This window comes from Chrysochloris asiatica, unplaced genomic scaffold, assembly GCF_000296735.1.
Source record: "Chrysochloris asiatica unplaced genomic scaffold, ChrAsi1.0 scaffold00304, whole genome shotgun sequence".
Taxonomy (NCBI): Eukaryota; Metazoa; Chordata; class Mammalia; order Afrosoricida; family Chrysochloridae; genus Chrysochloris; species Chrysochloris asiatica.
The window spans coordinates 1,999,317-2,022,369 of record NW_006408822.1 but is presented as its reverse complement, the minus strand read 5'-3'; the positions used below and the strand labels follow the sequence as shown (position 1 = coordinate 2,022,369).

Sequence of the window (23,053 nt, the reverse complement as noted above, 5' to 3'; positions counted from 1 at the left end):
CCATTTCTTGGATAAGGTGAAAGATAAATGAATAAATCCAAAGGATCACACAGAAAGGTGAAGTCACTAGTCCAAAATGTTCTATAGTTAGTGCATGTGGTAGCAGCACCCTAACCTAGGGAGTGAATCTCCTAACCCAGGGCACACAGTAAGGAAATGGTAGAGCCAGGGTTCAAAACCAGGATGGTAATCCTAGAGAACATCTACTCCACTGATTCAGCTGCCCACCTGCAGACTGTGTGTGGTCAGGTCAGATGGAGCTAATTATTTTTAACATAGTGTAGTACAAGAAGATAAGCACTGAACTTTAAGTCAGCAGTTGAAACATACGAGCTGCTTCTCTGGAGAAAGATAAGGCTTTCTTTTCTCATAAAGAGTTAACACTTTCAGAAACCCCTTACAGGGTTGCTATGAGTTGGAATCGATTTGATGGTGGTGGGTTATTTGTTTCTTTTAATGACATGGTGGTGGTGGTGGTGGTGGTGTGCCGTCAAGTCACTTCCAACTCATAGTGACCCTGTACATGGTTTCCGAGGCAGTAAATCTTTACGGGAGCAGAAAGCCTCATCTTTGTCCCGTGGAGTGACTGGTAGATTCAAACTGCTGACCTTGTGGTTAGCAGCCCAATACGTTACCCACTATACTACTACCTAAAACTCATCATTCCTCTTTCACAACAGAACAGAATAAATAGCTTCTGTCCTTTTGAAGGTTTTACATCATTTTAAGGGGCCTTTTTCTAATTCCATTTTTTTTTTTTTTGCATTCATTTTGTTGCTGAAAATACACACAGCAAAACATATACTAATTCAACAGTTTTGACATATACGTACAATTCAGTGATATTGATTACATTCTATGAGTTGTTAAATGATGGTTTCTAGTTACTGCCTTATCTATGTCATTTATCTTATCTAAGCATTAACCTCTGGTAGTGTAGTGGTTACGAATTGGGCTGTGAACCTCAGGGTCAGCAGTTCGAAACTACCAGCTGTTCTGCGGGAGAAAGATGAGGCTTTCTGCCTCAGAAACTCTGCACAGGATCACTATGAGTTGGAACCGATTCTACGGCACATAACAACAACAACAACAAGCATTAGCTTAAACATATTCACCCATCTCAACCAAGTCCAGTTGCATTTTTAAAATAGATATTCCAAGGAATTTTTCCATGATCCTTGAACATATTAAGTCATTTCTGATTCATGATGGCCGCATGTGTGTCAGAATAGAACTGTGCTCCGTGAGGTGTTCAGTGGCTGATTGTTCAGAAGTAGATTGCCAGCCCTTTCTTTTGTGGTGACACTGGATGGATTTGAACTGCCAACTTTTGGGTTAGTAGTCAAGAGCAAATCATTTGTGTTAACCAGAAACCCATAGCACTTAATATATGATTGTATTAACTAAATTAATTCCATTTGACCATTCTTGCTTTCTCTTCTTACTCTGTCTGCTTGTCTGTTTCTCATACCTTTTGGACTCAAAGACTTTAATTAAACAAGGTTGTTTCTCTGGATCTGTTTCTTCTAGGCTGGAGCTTGTATATTTTGACAGGGTGTGAAAACATGTAAAGGAGGTGTCACACATGTTTTCAGCATTTTTGTCATTTATTTTTCACAAACTGAATCATAAACTAGCACTTCATAACGAAGTATTAATTAACATACACTTTCTCCTGACTTCAATGATTTTTTTCCACTCTAAAAGTAATACATATTCATTAAAGATTTGGAAAGCACAAGAAAGAAAAGACAAAAATCACCTATGATCCTAACACTCACTGCAAACTGTTAGTATGTTTTGCTTTTAATATTTTTATGCCTGCTTGCTTTTTGAAAAACATGGTTCTAATTATATTGCAAGTACTCATTAGCGCCTCGCTCTTTTCACATTACATTATAATTTAAATATGTATTTTTATAAATGTGTCATAAACATTTTAATAGATGTGTAGTCTTAAACTAAATAGGTATATGGTAATTTATTTTATCTTTTTTGGGGAATAGTTATCAGCTTATTGCTATTGACAATAACACTAAAGTAAACAACTTAGCCCAAAAACACCCGGGTTTGTTGATTTTTTTTTTTTCCTTCTTCTGAGTGTTGGATATTTTATTATAATAGATTCAAAATGGAATTACTGAACCAAATAGCATGAATATTAACATATATCATTTAATTTTTGAACAGTTACCAAAAGATGCAAAAACTGTGTTTAAAGAAAATAATGATTTTCACCTGGGTCTTTCTTCTACCCAGTTCCAGTTCCCTGAGCAACAGTGATACTAGTTTGTTATATGTCTTTCCAAATATTTTTTACTCATATAAAGAATATATATACATGCATATCTTATAAATGAATGTATGTTTGTCCATTCACACCAACTTACTTTTTCCCCTTCAAAATGTATCTTGGAGACCATTCTGAGAACCATTTTGTTCTTTGCTCCAAATTAGTTACATTCCACTGAATGGATGAGCCATGATTGATTTAACAAGTTCCTGGTCCATCAACATTCAAATTGCTTCCATTCTTCTCTAAAGGTCTTGTAGTAAAGGCCCTTTACTTGTGTCATTTTGCACACTAGCCATAGGCTAAGGCAGTTGCCATTGAGTGGGCTCTGATTCATGGTGACTGAGTGTGTGTAACTGTGCTCCATAGGGGTTTTCAATGGCTGATTTTTCAGAAATAGATTACTAGACCTTTTTTCCACGGTGTCTCTAGATGGACTCAAACCTCCAACTTTTCAATTAGCGGCTGAGTACAGCTTACAGTTTATGCCACATAGGGACCCCATGGAGTCCTGGTGTGGCGCTGTGGGCTAATGCGTCAGACTGCAAAGTCGTTTGAACTGCAAAGTCAGTGGTTTAAGCTCATCAGCTGCTCCTTGGAAACCCTATACAGGGTCGCTATGAGTCAGACTATGGGTTGGAATTGACAGCACTTAACAACAACAACAACTGGAACCCCATAGGCTAAATTTCCAGTGTTTCCTGGACCACAGGAGATGTGAATTTGTCAACTGTTCATTTCAGATTGTTCCAATTTACACTTCCATCATCAATATGTGGGGGAGCCTGTTTTCCCACATCTTCTCCAACATGGTTTCTCAACATTTTTTTAACCCAATTTAAGAGTAAAAACTGGTACCTCATAATTTTAACTTTTCTTTTTAAGAAAGCAACCATTTTTCACAAGTTTAAAAGCCATGTGTTTGGTTTCAGATTTCTGTGAACTTTAATTTCATATCTTACCCATTTTTAGACTGGGTTTTTGTCTTTGCCTTTTCTTTTTTTTACAGAAGACGAGAAGAAGTCAGCTCTTGGTGTATGAGTTATAGAGTCCCTAACCAATTATCATTTGTCTTTTGATTTTGTTAATGGTATTTTTTACATGTAGTTTCTTTTTTTATAATTTATATGTGTTTTGAGGTTTGGTGGCATATTTTAAAAGGCCTCCTCACTCTGCACTTGCAAAACAACTCTCCCATTTTTTTCTTTTAAAACTTTTATGGTGGCATAAACATTTTTTAAACTTTGGATTTGTAATGAGAAATTTCTTTCCAAAAAGTGTTGATTGCCATGTTAATTTTGGCTTCATCTCTTACAAGAAGAGATGTTTATTTTTTATATGATTAAATCTGTCCTACATTTTCTTTATAATTCATACTATCATTTCTAAGCTATGAAAATCTTCTACCATCTTTAGAAATTTGATGTCATTCTGTTACCTTTTAGTTTTTCTATGGTATGCTTTTTCTGTTTTTTTTTCTAAAGTATAATTTACATATATTAAAAATTCACTTAGCGTTAAGTTCTGAGAGTTTTGACACATACATTACAGTTATGTTACCACCATAACAATCAAAATAAAAAATAGTTCTATCACTTCTCTTGGTATCAACACCCCCTTCTCTTGGCCCCTAGAAGCCTATTCTCCATAATTATAGCTTTGCCTTTTGTAAAATGCCATATATAAGTGGAATTATACAGTATATAGCCTTTGTAGTCATAGATCTTTCACTTAGTATAATGCGCTTGAGATTCACCCTTGTTATATTAATAGTTTGTTTCTTTTTAGTGCTGAGTAGTATTCCATTGGATAAATGTGCCACAGTTTATCCATTTACCTATTGAAGGTCATTTGGGTTGTTACCTGTTTGGGGCTATCATAAATAAAGCCCCTATAAACATTTACATATGGACTTTTATGTGAACATAATTTTTTATTTCACTTGCATAACTATTGAGAAGTAGGGTACCTGTGTTATAAGGAAGTCTGGTGAAGCTGTGGTTAAAGCACTTGGCTAATAAAACAAAGGTTGGCAGTTCAAACCCACCAGAAGTGTCATAATCTTTTTTAGGAACAGATCTGGCAATCTGTTCCTATAAAAGAATACAGTCTAGGAAACCCCATGGGGCAGTTCTAGTCTGTCATATAGGGACACTATGAGTCAGAATCAACTTGATGGCACCCACCAACAACTTGGCAGTGTATGTTTAACTTAATAAGACACTAGAAAGCTGTCTACCAAAGTGACTCCATCATTGTATACTCTCATCAGTAATGATGAGAGCTCCTACTGCCCCACAGCCTCCCAACACTTGGGATTGCCAAATTTTCTTTGTGTTGGGATTTTGTGTTTTGTTTTGATATTTGAATAAGTATGTGGATCATGACAAGCTATGGACAACAGTGCGAAGTATGAGTGTTCTGGAACACTTAATTGTGCTCATGAGGAATCTGTGCATAGACCAAGAGGCAGTGGTTCGAACAGAACATGGGAACACTGAATGGTTTAAAATTAAGAAAAGTGTGCGACAAGGCTGTATTCTTTCCCCATACTTATTCAACCTGTATGTTGAGCAAATAATCCAAGAAGCTGGGTTATATGAAGAAAAACGTGGCAACAGGATTGGAGGAAGACTCATTAACAACCTGCGATATGCAGATGATACAACCTTGCTTGCTGAAAGTGAAGAGGGCTTAAAATACTTACTGATGAAGATCAAAGAGCACAGCCTTTGGTATGGATTGCATCTCATTGTAAAGAAAACAAAAATCCTCACCACTGGACCAATAAACAACATTCATATCAATGGAGAAAAGATTGAAGTAGTCAAGGACTTCATTCTTCTTGGATCAACCATCAATACTTATGGAAGCAGCAGTCAAGAAATCAAACAGTGAATAAGGAAAACAGTAGAAGAATTGATGCATTTGAGTTATGGTGTTAGAGTAGAGTATTGAAAGTACCATGGGCTGACAAAAGAACAAACAGATCTGTGTTGGAAAAAGTGCAGCCAGATTATTCCTTGGAGGCCAGGATGGCCAAATTTCATCTCTCTTACTTCAGACATATTGTCAGGAGGGATCAGTCGCTGGAGAAGGATGTCATGTTTGGTAAGGTGGGGGGTCAGAGAAAAAGAGGAAGACCCCCAGCAAGATGGATTGGCAAAAGTGGCAGCATCAATGGGCTCAAGCGTGCAACAATTGTGAGGTTAGACCAGGACCGGGCAGTGTTTCATTCTGTTATGCATTGGGTCACTATGAGTAGGTACCAACTCAATGGCACCTAACAACAACAACAACATAGGAGTCCCTGGGTCGCACAAATAGTTAAGTACTCAACTACTATCAAAAGGCTGGCACTTCAAGTCCACCCATAAGCACCTCAAAAGAACCGTGATCTACTTCCAAAAAAGCAATCATTGAAAACCCTGTAGAACCTATTTCTGTTCTGACATACATGGTGTTGCAATGAATTAGAGTCTACCCAACAGAAACTGGTTTGATTATTTTGGGTAATAAGTATATGTTATTATCCTGGTGTGGCATTGTAGGATAAGCACTGGACTGCCAACCACAAGGTCAGTGGTGCAAACCCATTAGCTGCTATATAGGGTCACTATGAGTTGGAATGGACTCAATGGCCTTCAACAACAACAACATTGCTATTGAGTTGATTCCGATTCCTGCAGCCCCATATGTGCAGAGTAGAACTGCTCTATAGGGCTTCCAACGCTGGGACCTTTCTGAAGCAGATCACCAGGGCTGTCTTCCAAGTGACCTCTGATTAGGTTCAAATCACCAACCTTTCAGCTAGAAGTTGAGCACCTAACCATCCAGGGAATTTAGTAGGTATGGGGGCGGGGAGCTTTCAAAAGTTCCATAAAATTTTTTCATCATGTTTTCATTCCATTTTTCCATGAACTTTTTGAAGCTTCCTCGTATGAGTTGTTGTTGGTATTGTTGTTAGTGGTCATCAAGTCAATTCTCATTCATGACAATCCCATATGTACAAAGTAAAACTACTCCATAGTGTTTTCAAGACTGTGACCTTTCACAAAGAGATTGCTAAACCTGTCTTCCAAGGGACCACTGGGTGGGTTCAAACCACCAATCTTTCATCTAGTAGTTGAGCACTTCACTGTCTGCACTATGTAGAGATCTGCAGTTATGTACTGCATAATGTCTGTTCAGGCAACATTCAATCACATATATATCCATGATCCCATAAGTTCAGAAATCCTGAATGGAGAACAGGATAATTGGACATAGCAAATGCAATAATTTCCCACACACAACATGTGTGCCTCATGTCCCTTGTACATACAGGGGTTGTGGTGCCAGGTGTGTAATGGTATATCCTGATAGTCATAATCAATGCCTATGTGACTGGCTATGTATGTGCTTCCTGTTCTGTACTTAAATATGAACTGTCCCTACTTGCAGATAGAAAATTTACTGTATAACCATGTAGGCTTTGACTCATAGGAAGCTGCATCCAATCTCATGTAGTACATGTCTCATGAGTATTGCAGCACTATCTCTCTGTTTGATTTTCTTTCAAAAATTTTACCATGAAGTGCATATGGCTCCCCACTGCAGCAAAACCTGTGTTAGTGAGGATAGCAGCAAGAGGTAAAGGAGAACTCTCTATTTGGAACTGAAACAAAGGTTATTAAACAACACCCCGGTGAAAAATCAGTGAATTCTATTGCTCGTAACTTAGGCATGTTGCACTCAACAGTCAATGCTGATCCTCAAAAATAAAGAAAAAATTTGCCAAGCAGTTAAAGGATTGCCTTCACTGAAAGCTGTGAGGCTAATGGCTAATGAAAATGCAAGAGGGACCTATACTAAATATGGAGACATTGCTGATGATGTGGATTCAGAACCAAGCACAAAACATTGATGATCATAGCTAAGAAATGAAGCTTGCTCAAGATGTGTAAAGAGAAGCAGGACCAGACTGCAGTATCAATTTTAGTGATAGCTTTGAGGGGCTCAAGCACTTCAAACCTCATTTTCCCCTCACATAACATGAGAGTGAGTGTTATGTCTGCAAATGCTGATGTGAAAGCAGAATTTGTTGAAACCTTGAATAAACTAATTGTACGTGGAGGCTATTTGCCCCAACAAATTTTTAATATAGACAAAACCTCCTTATTCTGGAAGTAAATGCCTGCAAGTACCTTCTTCCATGAGAAGGCCAAGTCAGTGCCAGACTTAAAGGTTTTTAAAGATAGAATGACAGTGTTGTTAGGAGGCAATGTTGTTGGCTGCAAATTAAAGCCATTTGTTACTTGGCATAGTGAAAACCCCAGGGCTTTGAAGAACATTAACAAACACATTTTCCCAGTGTATTATAGATGCAGTAAAAAGTCCTGGATGGCACAAACGCTGTTTCTAGATGTTCTTCTCAATTGCTATGCCAGTGAAATGGAGAAGTACTGTTTGGAAGACAGCATGTCCTTCAGGACTGTGCTCATTGTAACAATGTTCCAGGGCATCACTGATTGGTGATCTTGGCCCCAACATCAAAGTGGTGTTCCTCCCACCAAACATCACCTCTTTAATGCAACCAATAGACCAAAGGCATTCAAAGATAATGTCTGAGGAAGATCTTTACTAAAGCTATTGCAGCTGATGACATTGGCAAGACACCGATGCTGTTTTGGAAGGAGTACAACATTTGCCACTCACTGCATAAAGAACCTTGCATGATCTTGGGATGATGTGACAAAGGGTTCATGAATGGCACCTGGAAAAATGATACCAAAGCAGTATGTGCACAACTTTAAGGAGTTTGGAAAGGCTGATGAGATAGCAAGGGTGAATAGAGCTGTTGTCAACACAGTAAACAACAACCTGAACCTAGACATAGATATTGAAGGTATCTATGAGGATACTGAAGAATTCCTAGAGGTGGTTCCTGAGGAACGAACAAATAAAGAGTAATAGAACCCTAGAACAAGAGTGAAGAGCTGGAGCAGGGGCCAAGGAAATTGCCCTTTTATTTGAAAGAAGACAAATAAATGCAGAAGACTTTTGCTATTAAGACTTTTACTAAGTTCTTTGCAGTACTTAACAGCTTGCTGAAGAATGCTAAAGAGATGGACCAAAATGCTGAATGTTTCTCAATGATAGAGAGCAATGCTCTTGCGGTGTTCATTGCATAAATTTCTTTGCAGAAATTTGTGAAGAAAAGAAAAAGCAAACACTGGATGTATTCCTAATAAGCCAACACCTCTCCTAGAAGAATCTCCGCCAGATCCTCAGGCATTGAGGAATTGTTATCATTTTTATAATCAATGGAGGTTATTTGACTTGAAACTCTTCTGGTGGAACATTGTGGAACTGTTGACAACAGGAAGTTGAGAACAATGGTGTGGATGATGCCGATCCTTTTTGTCAGATATGATATAGGTTAAGGAAGTGTTCACATAAACGTTTAAAAAGTAAAAAAAAAAAAAAAAAAAAAAAAAGTTTTAAGTTTAAATTGAAATAAAGTTTAGAAACAAAAAAGTTAACTAAGTTATCTAAGATAGTTTATAGATATAAAATTAAGAAAAATATTTGTTGTACACGATAAATCTTAAACACTTATTGTGTGGTCATATGTGTACATACAGCAATTTAGTGTTACGTTCAGTGTCTTGTGCAATATAGAACTATTACAGCAACAGGCTCCAGACTCATCCAACACTACATTAACCCTGCAAGCTCCAATTATGGTAAATACAAATTACATATTAGCCTATGTATACAGTGGTGTATGTTTACCATGTATCATATATATGAGAAGGGTCCTGGTGTGGCACTATAGGATGAGCACTGGACTGCAAGGTCAGTTTGAACAACAAGCCGTTCCTCAGAAACCCTATACAGGGTCATTATGGTCGGAACCAACTCAAGGGCATCTAACAATAACATATATGTAGGAACACAATGACTCTGTAGGATAAGCACTGGACTGTGAACCACAAGGTTAGCTGTTCAAGCCCACCAACCACTCTGTGGAAGAAAGAGGCTGTCTGCTTCCACAAAGATTTACAGTCTCAGAAACCCTATACAGGGGCACTGTGAGTTGGAACCAACTCAGTGGTACTTAACAACATTGTATTTTGTAGGAGCCCTGGTGGTATAGTGGTTAAATCACTCACTTGACTGTTAACCGCAAGATCAGCTGTTTGAATCTCAGCTGCTTTTCAAGAGACAGATGTGGTAGTTTGCTACTGTAAAAATGTACACAGCCTTGGAAACCTAACAGGACAGTTATATTCTGTCCTATAGAGTCACTATGAGTTGGAATTCACTCAGTGGTAGTAGGTCTGGTTTGGGATTATATTATAGATACAGTAGTATATAGTACAAGAAGGGTTACAAAACATTCATGGAAAATGGATCCAAAACGCAATGGAATTTTTCCATGAAGTTTTGAAGCCCCTTCCTATCACCTTGACAGATACATTTGCCGTACCACATATAGTTGCAGAGTCCTGGTATGGTGCTGTGGGTTAATGCACTGGACTGCAAGGTCAGTTTGAACCGCAAGATTGGCAGTTCAAGCCCACCAGCCGCTCCTTAGAAACCCAACAGTTGCTGTTGTTAAGTGCCATTAAGTCAGTTCCGACTCACAGAGACCCTGTATAGAGTTTCTGAGGAACAGCTGGTGGGTGGGTTTGAACTACCCACATTGTGGTTAGCAATCTAGTGCTTATCCTACAGGTCCACACCAGGACTCCACTAGATATAGTATGTTCGTTATTTAGTCAATATGGGTACACTACAGTATCCATATAGCTTTGTAACGTACAGGCAGTCTCAGGATTGACAACAAGTTCCATCTCTAAGTCTGTCTTTAAATTAGATTTGTACATTGTTGTTGATAGGTACCATGGAGTTGGTTCTAACTCATAGCTCCCCTGTGCACAACAGAATGAAATAGTATCCGGTCCTTCACCATCCTCATGATTATTGTCTACTTGAACCCATTGCTGTTACCATGGTGTCATCTATCCCATTCCTCTTTTCACTGACCCTCCACTTTACCAAGCATAATGTCTTTCTCCAGGGACTGGTCCCTCCTGATTATATGTCTGAATTATGAAAGACAAAGTCTCACCATCCTGGATTCTAAGGAGTATTCTGGCTGTACTTCCTCCAGCATAGATTTGTTTGTTCTTCTGGCAGTCCATGGTACTTTCAGTACTTTTCTCCAACACCATAACTCAAATCATCAATTCTTCTACATTCTTCCTTATTCATTGTCCAACTTTCACATGCATATTGTTGTTGTTGTTAAGTGCCATCGAGTTTATTCCAACCCCTAGCGACCCTGTATAGGGTTTCCTAGGAGCAGCTGATGAGCTTGAACCACCGACCTTGCAGTTCAAACGGCTTTTCAGTCTGGCACATTAACCCACAGTGCCACACCTGGACTCTGACATGCATATTAGGCAATTGAAAATACCATGACTTATGGCTTGGGTCAAGTGCACTTTAGTCCTCAAACTGATAACTTTGCTCTTGAACACTTGAAAATAGTCGTGGTCAGCAGATGTGCCTAATGTAATACATTGTTTGAGTTCTTGACTGCTGCTTCCATGAGTGTTGATTGTGAATCCAAGCAAAATTAAGTCTTTGACAACTTCAATCATTTCTCCATTTATATGGATGTTGTTTATTGGTCCACTGGTGAGGATTTCTGTTTTCTTTACATTGAGGTGCAACCTATACTGAAGACTTTGGTGTTTGATCTTCATCAGTAAGTATTTTAAGTCCTCTTTGCTTTCAGCAAGTGAAGTTTGATCATCTGCATATTGCAGGTTGCTAATGAGTCTTCCTCCAATCCTGACACCACATTTTTCTTCAGATAATCCCATCATTTGAGATTATTTGCTCTGCATACAGCTTGAATTAATATGGTAAAAGAATACAGCACTGATTCACAACCTTCCTGTTTTAAACCAGTTAGTATCCCTTTGTTCTGTTCCTCTTGATCTATTTACAGGTTCCTTATGAGCACAGTCAAGTGTTCTGGAATACCCATTCTTTGTAATGTTAACCATAGCTTGTTATGATCCACACAGTCAAAAGCTTTTGCGTAGTCAATAAAGCATATGCAAATATTTGGTATTCTTTGCTTACAGCCAAGATCCAGCTTTTGGTATTCTCTGCTTTGATATTCCTAGTTCCACAGCCTCTTCTGATTCTAACTTGAGTTTCTGGAAGTTTCCTGTCAATGTATTGTTGAAACCATTTTTAAATTATATTTAGCAAGATTTTGCTTGCATGCTATATTAATGGTATGGTCTGATGAGTCCCACATTCTGTTGAGTCACCTCTCTTTGAAATGGGGACAAATATGGAATGGGGTCTCTTCCCATCAACTGAGCCGGTAGCTGTCTTCCAAATTGCTTTGCATAGATGAGTGAGTGGCTCCAGTGCTGCCTTGGTTTGTTGAAAGATTCCAGTTTGTATCCCAGCAATTCCCGGAACCTTGTTCTTTGACAAAGCCTTCAGTGCACCTTCCTTCAGTATCATTGGCTCTTGATCATATGCTACCTCTTGAAATTCTGAACATCAACCATTTCTTTTTAGTTCAATAACTGTATATTCCTTCCATTATCTTTTGAAGCTCTCTGCATCATTCAATATTTTACCCACAGAATCTTTCAATATTGCAAGCCGAGGCTTGAATTTTTTTCTTCAGTTCTTTCAGTTTGAGAAATGCTGAGCATTCAAAGCTCTTTTGGTTTTCTAACTCCAGGTCTTCCACATTTCAGTATAATATTTGACTTTGTCTTCTTGAGCTGCCCTTTGTAATTTTCTGTTCAGGTCTTTGACTTTCTCATGTCTTCATTTGCTGTAGCATCTCTGTGCTGGAGAGCTCTATTCTGACATCTTGGTCTTGGTCTTTTCTTTCTTCCCTGTCTTTTTAATGATCATTTGCTTTCTTCTTGTATGATGTTCTTGATGTCATCTCACAATTCTTCTGAGTCTCCAGTTATTAATGTCTAATGCATCAAATATATTCTTGAGATGGTCTCTAAAATCAAGTGGTTTATGTTAAAATATGATCTGTCTCACAGTCGCCCCCTGGCATTGTTTTTTACTAAGCTTGTTGAGCTTTCCCACCATCTCTTCCCACAAATGTTGTCAGTTTGATTCTTGTGCATTCCGTCTGGTGAGATCCATGTGCATAATTGCCTTTTATGTTGTATTTGCAATGAATAAGTTACTGGTCTTGCAAAATTCTGTCATGTGATCTCCAGCATCATTTCTGTCACCAAGGCCATATTTTCCAACTACTGACCCTTCTTTGTTTCCAACTTTTGCATGCCAATCACTAGTAATTATCAATACATGTTGATTGTATATTTGATCAATTTCAAACTGAAGAAGCTGGTAGAATTCTTCAATTTCATCATCACTGACTTTCGTAGTTGATGCATCAATTTGAATAATTGTGGTATTAACTGATCTGTCTTGTTGTTGTTAAGTGCTGTCGAGTCGGTTCTAACCCATAGCGACCCTGAATAGGGTTTCCGAGACTGTAAATCTTTACGGGAGCAGAAAGCCTCATCCCGTGGAGCAGCTGGTAGTTTTGAACTGCTGTAGGCATATGGATATCCTATCACCAACAGAATTGTGCTTCAAGATAGATCTTGAAATGTTCTTTTTGATGATATATGCTATGCCACTCCTCTTCAATTTGTCATTCCCATCACAGCAAATTCTGTGATTTACAGATACAAAATGATCAATACCGGTTCATTTTGACTCACTAATGTCTAGGATGTCTATAAATTTGTACATAAATTGGAACAACGAGGCATTTTTCATATTGACTATCAGTCAAATGTTTGTCTAAGTGTATAATATGCAGTGTGCCCTTCTATGCATAGGAAACATTAAAGAAACACTTCCAGATACACTGAAAGATTTCTAACATAACAATATAGTAATAATAATAATGTGTTGATCTGTGTTGCAAAGTAGCACCCTATTGTTACTATGAGTCATTGTGTGCACTCAAATGTTTAATATAATTTACTGGTTCATAACTATAGGCTGTATGTAAGTCAGCCATTTATAACCCAGGGACTGCCCAATACAAAATATGGTGTTCACACAGCATCCAAATCACATAACACCCTATTTCACAGATTTTATCATGGACATTAAATGATGTTTGACTGTTATGGGATCTTATTATGGTTTTGATTTGCATTTTCATAATGATTAATGATGTTGTGCAAATTTTCATGTGCTTATTTGCCATCCATATATTTTTACTATGAAGAATTAACTCTTTAATAATGTTACTATCAAAAGTACTCATACCCCATTACAAAGAATTCTACTTCTTTGCACAAAACCTAAAGAGACTCTTAGATCTGTGCAACAGAATACATGTGAATGAATCTTGGAGACAGTATCACTTATATTTGTGAACATTTGGAAACTACCTAAGTATCTATCAACACAAAAATTAATACACTTAATTGTGATGTAATTGAATAATGGTATGAGGCAGAACATTGAAAGTAATTTTTTTTTTAAAGTTACAAATAACACTATACTAAAACCTCAAAGACTTATTCTAGACTGAAAAGGTAAATTTCAGAAATATTTGTACATCATTATACACATATTTAAAGCTAAAATATGCAAATAATAACATATTGTTCTAAACTCATCTAATTGCAGTATATAATACAACAGTATATGATATATATATTATAAAGACATGTAGGAAAAGGATGGACAGCAAAATCATAATCATGTTAACATTTGGGCTTAAAAGAGGAATGTGACAGAAGAATGCTCAAGAAATTTCAACTATTTCTGTAAAATCTAGTTTATTACAAAATTATTCGTAGCATATATGGCAAAATATTATGATTTATTAAAACTGGATGGTAGCTATAGAGACATGCGTTCTAAGATTGTATTGGCTCGTCCTTTCGGCTAGCCCACTATCTTGCAGTAATCCACCAAAATGGCAAACACAAAGGGAAATAGGCAAGACACCAGCTATATTCTCCAGACCTTGTAGAAGCCTGGGGTTGTTTCGTTGGCCACATGCATGCGAATCTACAAGAAAGGTGATATTGTGGTCGTCAAGCGACTGGGCCCAGTTCAAAAAGGGTAAATGTACTTCTTTCCCATCCATGTACCTTGTTATGGAGTTAACTGGTCAAGTGTTTGGCTCAATTTTAAACTGGGTTGCTTATTTTGTTCTTCTCTTCTTATCGTCATTGTTTATCTATTCTGAACACAAGTCCTTTATAAGATACGGGATTTGCAAATAGTTTTTCCCAGTCTGTGGATTGTCTTTTGAGTCTATTAGTAGTGTTTTTTTTTATGTAGTTTCTGACTTTTGATGAATTCCAACTTCTGTGGTGTGATTTAAAAATATATATTGCATAATTTAGTCCAGTGATTCCTAAAAGCCTGTTTAAGAATGTCAATATAATATAGACCCCAGTTAGGCCCACAGATTGGAACCTCCAGGTAAGAGGTCCAGGAAACTGCGTGTTAAAAAGCCAGAACCAGATGGTTCTGATGCAGTTTGAGGAACACAACTGCTTAATCCTCCTGGATGTCAGAAGCAGGGGCTCCTTTCCCCTGCCTTTCAAGTGCCTTTTTTCTCTCGCATCTACCTTTTCCTCAGACTCAGTACAAAGATATGGAGTAGATGACAGGAATGTGAGGCTGGAAATACTGGAGTTTTATAAATTGGATTGTGTCAACAAGGTGATTAGAGTCCAAGAAATTGCCTTCAACTTTGACAGCACAGAAGTTATTGCGAGGACTGGGTGATCTAAGACTATGTTATGGATTAAATTGTGTCTCTCCCCCACCCCCACCCCAGAGTCTGTATCAACTTGGATAGACCATGATTCTCAGTAATATATAATTACCTCCATTGTGTGATCTGATTAATTAACCTGTGTGTTATAGATGCTAACCTCTATGATGTTAATGGGGCAGGATTCATGACAGCTCTGTAACTCAGGCAGTAGACAATCTATAGGATTAGATTGCATCTTGAGCCAGCCTGTTTTCAGATATAAACGAGATTAGACAAACGAGCAGAGATCAATGCTTGTTTTATCACCAAAAAAGAAAAGCCAGGAACAGGGCCATGCCCTTTGGACCTAGAGTTGCTGTGCTGGAAACCTCCTAAAACCAAGAGACAGAAAGAAAGCCTTCCCTGTTGTTGTTAAGTGCCGTCGAGTCGGTTCCAACTCACAGCGACCCTATATAGGTGAGCTTGAACTGACCTTGCAGTCCAGTGCATTACACACAGTGCCACACCAGGAATTTGGGCTTCTAGCTTCCTAAAGCTATGGGAGAATCAATTTCTGTTTGTTAAAGCCATCCACTCGCAGTATTTGTTATAGCAGCACTAGATAATTAAGACAGCTTGCTTCCTTTCATCTCCAAGCCTCAACCTTTTTCCTTTGTGGAAGCAAGATGATAGTTTCTACCTCAGTGGTTTTCAAACCATGCATTCATAAGTGACATCTGGAGGGTTTGTCAAAACACAGATTGATGGGCTCCTCCTCACGAGTTTCTGATTCAGCAAGTTTGAGGTGGGGCCTAAGAACTTGCATTTCTAGCCAGTTCCTGGTGATAATAATACTTTGAGAATCACTGTTCTGCCACTATGAATTGCTGCAAGGAGTAAATGATATAACATATATAAGGTTTTGCCACATTTCCTACCACCTTGTTGTTGTTAAGTGCCGTTGAGTCAGTTCCAACTCATAGCAGCCCTGTTTAAGGTTTCTGAGGAGCAGCTAATAAGCTTGAACTGCCGACCTTGCTGTTCAAACCAACTTTGCAGTCTAGTGCATGAACCACAGTGCCACACCAGGTCTCCTTCTACCACCTAATGAACAAGTATAAATCAGGGTTCATAATATTCATGGAATTGTGAGGAATAAACAGGTTAATCTACTCAAAGTGCTTCCAGTGCCCAGCACAATTTAAACCCTCAGTAAAAGTTAGCTTTATAATTATTCACTGTTGCTTTTGCTATAAGAATTCTCTCAGCAATGACCTACTGGACTACAGGATCCCGTAAAACAAGACAAAACTTTAATACATGGATCCTCCTACCAGGAAGCACTTATGATGTACAAAGTACTAGAACAGAGATTTTGACCATATAAGGACCTTGTCCACAGGTTGTAAATTCAGAGAGCTTTCGAGAGGTAGGACAGTAGGGAATGGTTAGGCACATTGTATCTAGGGTACATAGGAAAATGTGGGTGTTAAATGATATATATGCACACATGAGGGGGCTCAAAAAATGCATAGAAAAAGTGAATTTAAAAAATAATGAAATTGTTCCACAAATTTTTTAACCCTCCTCATGTGTGTATGTGTATGTATATATGACTAAGGGTTGCAGATGACCTTGTGGTAATGACTTATAGGCAAGGTGTTTGTAGCTGGTGAGAGAGAGATGGCCAGGACCATGGGAACTCAGAGAATAGAAGGCATACAATCACTGGGTTGGAGGATCAGGGAAGGTTCTCCTTGCTTGGTGGTACTGACAAATAGTGGGCCTTTATGGAGGGGAAAACTGAGCGAAACTGAGAGGAAGCTGACCTCCTCACTGGATTGGAAACCTGAGGTAGGCCTTCGTGTTCCCTCTTCTCTATGCCTGGAGCATGGTGGTTATGTGCCGGGGAGTCGGTTCCAACTCATAGTGACCCTGCACAGGGTTTCCGAGGCTGTAAATCTTTATGGGAGCAGAAAGCCTCATCTTTCTCCCGCGGAACAGCTGCTAGTTTCAAACTGCTGACCTTAAGGTTCACAGCCCAATTTGTAAGGTATTTAGTCAACACTTAGTAAGTGAATTCTTGAGGTGATAAATGAATGATGGACTGAGAGATTTCTGTCTTGAATTACTAGGGAAAGTTCAGACATGTATCTGGTAACTTTTGGAGAAACAGTCTGGTATCATGGTATCTGACTGGTCTGAATTTAAATTCCCTTCATATTGCCTCCTTGATTTGCTCACTATGTGATTAGGGACCAAATCCCTTCTCTGCATTTCTGGTTTCTTCATCTATGAACTGAGAATAATAGTGCCTCTCTCAAGATGTTTGCAAGGACCAGAAATGACGCATCAGTAGTTGGGTGGTCCCTTCCTTCTTTTGGATACCATTAAAGAACACCAGATGATAATTCCAATGTTTTCTTTCTCTTTCAGAGAAAAAGATTCCAATTGCAATATCTTACTCTCAGTATAAGGAAGACCTGACAGAGGACAAGAAAATCCTATTGGCTGCCATGTGCCATGTCACCAAAGGAGAGAAGCTCCTGGTGGAGAAAGACATTACGCTAGAGGACTTTATCACCATTAAGGTGACTCATGACCTCATCTGCCACCCTGTTCCTAGCAGGCCCTCTTCAGAGCTAGGGAGGGAATCAGAAGCTAGAGGTTGTGTGCTTTTAGCTCCAGCCTCAGCTCTAAAAGACTGGGGAGAGGAGTCATGTGAAAGTAAGGGGATGGTTTTAAGGCTGGATGTGGGGGTATGTGGAGGCAAAGAACAAATGTCCCATTATCTGACCAGGCGAGGAGCAAAGAGTCCCTGGGAGGCATGAGATGGAGAGAAAGGTGGGTCATGAGTGTTTCCTCTGCAGGTGCTGGGCCCAGCTGTAGTGGGAGTGGCAGTTATGGTGGAAGTGATGGTGGTGAACCCCCTCTTGGAGACAGTGGAGGACAGTGTGCTGATGGTGGAGGGCAGCGGCCTGCTGCAGGGACAGCTCACCATCAAGTAAGCACCAGCCTGGGGTGGGGCTACCTTCTGTGTGGGATGGTCCACAGAGATGCTGCCACGGTAGAGGGGGGTGTAGGAATGATTCTGCACCCCAAGAACCAGACTTCTAGACACAGCAGCCTCCATTCATGTAATCATGTCTTCACTTATTTTAACATTCATTCAATCATCTAACTTAAACACTCTAACTCACTCTTTTCATTCACATTTTTACTCCTTTTTCCATTTACTTATACATTCCCTCATTCTCTTGTTCATTTGCTCACTCTTCCACTCATTTATTTATTTATTCATCCACTCAGTTTTGGCCTGCTTACTCATCCATTCCTTCATTTTCCCATTCATTCATTCATTCATTCATTCATTCATTCATTTATGCACCCACTCATTCATTCACATATTTATCTATTCATTCATGCACTCATTCATTCAGTTATTCACTTTCAGTCATTCTTTCTTTCTCTCTTGCATTGATTCACTCACTCAGATGGATCTTGATCATACTGACCTTGCTCTGGGACACATGTCAATTGTGGAGAATGCCAAGATGAACCAGATGTGGTTCTGCCTGGAGAAGGGCTATCAGAGGCAGATGGACCTTCAAATGAGGACAGTGTGATTTATACAAAGAGAAGGATGAACCCCCAAGATCCAGGGTATCAGGGACAGCTCTTGGGTTGGTGTACAGTAGGGTCTGTGAGAAGTCCTAGGGAAGCTGATATTTGAGTAGGGCTTAAATGATGAACAGATGAGCTTTTCAGGTATCAAGAAGTATTGAGGGCTTCCCACTTAGAAGTCTCTATGGCTGACATAGTCAGGAAAGGTCTCCTGGAAAAAAAGAAATTTGATTTGGCCCTTGAGTTTTATTGGGGTGGGAAGGGTATCCTAGGTGGGAGGAAGAGTGTAAACAAAATTCAGAGGAGGGAACATTTAAGGTATGTTCAGATTGCAGGGAGGAGACTAGCCTGGCTGGGTGGGAAGAATGGGAAGTGGAGGAAGACAAGATTAAGTTGGAAGCAACTTGGTACGGCTTGAATGTCAAACCACAGGTATGAACTTGTAGCTCTGGGGAGCCCTGGACTGACAGGCCAACTAGTAGAGCAGACTGATGATCTACTTTTTCTTCAGGGTGCCCAGTCTGGAGCCTCAGGAGAGGGCCTCGGTCCAATTCAACATCACTCCCTCCAGGAGTGGTCCCAGGCAGCTGCAGGTTGACCTTGTCAGCCCTCACTTTCCAGACATCAAAGGCTTTGTGATTATTCATGTGGGCACAGCCAAGTAATGGATTGAGATGAGAGGAGATGACCTCCTGCCCACTTCTGTCCCTCTCATGTGACAACCAGAAGGTTTGGGTTCCAGTCCTGTTTCAGCCTCTGCCTCAATTTGTGAACTTGGGCAGGTTCCTTTCCCACCTTGACCTTAGATTTCCCATATGTAAAATGAGGTGTTGGACTCAGTGATCCTTAAGACTTTCTGCCAACTCTGTGTGATGTAACTACTATGGAGCCTCCACCATCTTCTTTTCTTCATTCTTGTTGCTGAGAGGCTGACGAAGCAGAGCCCACTGGTCAGCTCACTATCATCTAGGCTCTCCTGGCATCTCTCAAATTCCCTGACCACATCCAGGCCCCAGAAGTGTCCCCCAATGCCTGTAAAAGAACCCCAACTTATTAGAAATGAAACTTAAACATCTCCCACCACTCCCATTTTACAGAACAGGAAGAGTGTTATCCAAGATCATACAGCAAGCTAAAGACAGAGTTGGGGTAATTTACTCCATGTAAGTTTTACCCCAAAGTCATGTTCCTGCAAAACATTAAAGCAATGGGAGATTGCCCCACAATGAAGACACTAGCCCAGGGTTTGAGGAGCTGTTACCACTGGGAAGAAGCTGAAGAAGATAAAGGAGGGGCCACCAGACCTGGATTACATTTCCCCAGAACCTGCAGCCCCAAATCTAATCAAGTTCTTGTCATCAAGGATCTCATAGAGCCAGCCCAACTATGCCAAGTGCCTCTTTATCTTTGGAACCTATAAGGCACAAAACATCCTTAACAACATGGACATTTAGTGTTAAAACAGAACAAAAACCTCTGGGAAAAGGACCAAAATTAGAGGCCAATAGGCTCTAAAGATAACTGCACTGAATTTAGAATCCAGCTCTGAAATCTTCTCTGTAGCCAAGGAATTGTAATTAGCTGTATAACTGAAGCAATCTGAACAACAAAGCCGGCTCACCTGCACAACATGTATGTAGTAAATCTTGAGAAAAGGAGATGAGATAGACACATAGGAGTCCCTAGGTAGTTAATGTGTTCCACTGCTGACTGAAAGGGTGGAAGTTCAAGTCCATCCTGAGACTTCTCAGGAGAAAGGCTTGGTAATCAACTTCTAAAAAATCAGTCATTGAGAACCCTATGGAATTCAGTTCTATTCTGATACACATGGGGTTGCATGAGTGGAGTTGACTCAGCAGCAACTGTTGGTTTGGGGGGTTTTTTGTTTGTTTTTGGTACACATACACACAGTGTTTAGTGGAGGAACCTGTGTTCACGGCTCAAGAAGTACCAACCACCAGCACGTCAGGAAGGCCTCTCTCTGATGACTCACTCAACATGGGGTTGGACTTGGAAAAGCCAGGCTCATTTAACAAGTCAGGACCTTAGACTGACTTGGCTGAGTCTATGTAAGAGGGGCAGCTAGAGAGCCTGAGCAGGTAGTCATTTCCTCAGGGTTGTGCAACAGGAAAGGACCCCTCTCCTGGTGTGTGATAGGGCTTCTGGGAAGCTGATGGATGAGAGCCACCTGCTGGGTATCTGCATTTCCATACAACTCCTCTGTCTTGGATCTTCTCAGCTGAGTTGAGGTAGAACTTCAATGAGACAAAACTGGCCCCACAAGTTATTCCAGCCCCTGCTGAAAGCAAAGGCCAATGAGAGAGTCCTAGAAAAGATGCCCCTTACAGCAGGGAGGCTCTACCTGGATGTCCTTTGGGTGGCTCCAGAAATCTCATTCTTCCAGCATTGCCATTCTTTCTCAAAGCACCTCTCACAGGCTGGTTGTCCAGAAAGGAAACAGGATGTTTATTACGGAATAAACTTGGAGTCAGCACCTGTGGAAGGAAAAGGGGGGAAGCAGAAGTGGACAGAGGAGAAGCCGAAGCATGATGCAAGACTAATGTCAGCCTCAGCTAGCCCCACAGGCAGTTGTCCCACACTGAGCTGAGATGGCAGTCCTTTATCTGCTCTGTCAATGATTTGCTCCCAGAAGGGATATAGCGGTTGAAACAGTGCTCTCTGCAGCTGAGACAATTTGGGAAGTACCTGACCACTGAGGGTCACCTGCTGGCAGCACTCCTAAGAGTGGGGGCAGCATGCCCTCTACTGAAGCGGGTCTGGACAGTGCACCCTCAAAGTCTCCACCCATATTGTGTTCAAGCCCAAGGACATAGCAGTGTCACCACAGACAGGTCCCCTACCCTTGTGGGAACAACCTTTTAGCTGGTAGCCACATTTATGCAATCATAAAAATAAAACTAGTATATAAAATGTAAAATGAGAAATAAATTCATAAATAAGCCGATTAAATGTAGTGATTGTTGTTGTTAAGGGTCTTTGAATTGGTTCCAACTTATAGTGACCCCGTATAAAGTTTCCAAGGAGTGACTGGTGGGTTTGAACTGCTGACCATTGTGGTTAACAGTCCAGGGCTTATCCTACAAGTGTAGTAATAAGTACCATAAATAATAACTAAAAAAGACTGCCAGGTACTGTTTGCCATCGAACTGGTTCCTATTCATAGTGACCCTGAACAGGGTTTCCAAGGAGTTACTGATGGTTTTGCACTGCCAACCTAGCACTTTGCAGTCCAGTGCTTATCCTACAGAACCATACCGATACCCTGGGAGATAACACCACTTTAAATGAGGGGATCACAGAAAGCCTCTTTGAGGAACTGATATTTGAGCTGGAATTTTAATAACAATTAAAAATAATCATAAAAATGAACTTAATGTGTGCATTTATTGCATGCCAGGGACTGATTAAGGTGCTTTATACACAGGATAAGACAAAAACTATTGCTACAAAATAGAAACTTTTATTTAAAATATTAAAATGTGAAGCTATTGTTTCTTAACATATCCTCCATCTACTCTTACACATTTCTGAAGGCAGTGTTTCCACCTTTTTAACCTTTTCCCCAGATTCTTGGTGTGGAGCTGTAGGATCAGCATGGGACTTCAAACCATAAGGTTGTAAGTTCAAACCTATCAGCTGCTCCTGCAAAACCTACAGCAGGGGTGGGGAACCTTTTATCTGCCAAGGGCCATTTGGGTATTCACAGGCCATACAAAATTATCAACTTTAAAATTAGCCTGCTATATTTGGTTAGACATTTAATTAACTCACTGCTAATAAGATGGTTCCTGGTGTGGTGCTGTAGGATCACCACTAGACTACAAACCACAAGGTCGGCAGTTCAAACCCACCAGCTGCTCCTTGGAAACCATATATACCAGGGTGGCTATGAGTCGGAACCAACTCAATGGCTCTTCCCCCCAAAGAATTCTGTGCTCTCCAATTTATACCACTTCAAAACTGCAGTTTTGGAATCCTCAAAAGATTCAAATAATGTTCCTTTTCAATGTTTTTTGCATTTGGAAAACAAAAAACAGTCTGAAAGGGCATGATCAGGCCTCTAGGGTGGGTGGGGGAGTCCTGGTGTGGTGCTGTAGTATAAGTACTCAACTGCTATTTGACAGGATGGTGGTTCAAACCCACCAGCCACGCCTCAGAAACCCTATACAGGGTACCTGTGGGTCAGAACCGACTTGACAGCACTTAACAAGTGTGGATGGGGTAAGAGCTTCCAGCCAAACTCTCCTCGGACAGTCCTTGTTACCCTCACAGAATGAGCATGTACATTGTTGTGAAGAAAAAAAATTCCTCAGTGCAAA

At 40.0% G+C, this 23,053-nt stretch overlaps 1 protein-coding gene across 1 annotated transcript in view; it reads left to right on the top strand.

The window, feature by feature from the left end:
• The window catches only part of TGM6 (transglutaminase 6), a 67,927-nt gene extending 48,549 nt beyond the window's left edge, over nucleotides 1-19,378 (top strand). The window contains exons 10-12 of the mRNA XM_006874864.1: nucleotides 17,526-17,680; nucleotides 17,960-18,093; nucleotides 19,225-19,378. Coding sequence (XP_006874926.1) covers nucleotides 17,526-17,680; nucleotides 17,960-18,093; nucleotides 19,225-19,378 — 443 coding nt within the window. The remainder of the gene's footprint in view (nucleotides 1-17,525; nucleotides 17,681-17,959; nucleotides 18,094-19,224) is intronic.
• Nucleotides 19,379-23,053: the final 3,675 nt, after the last annotated feature.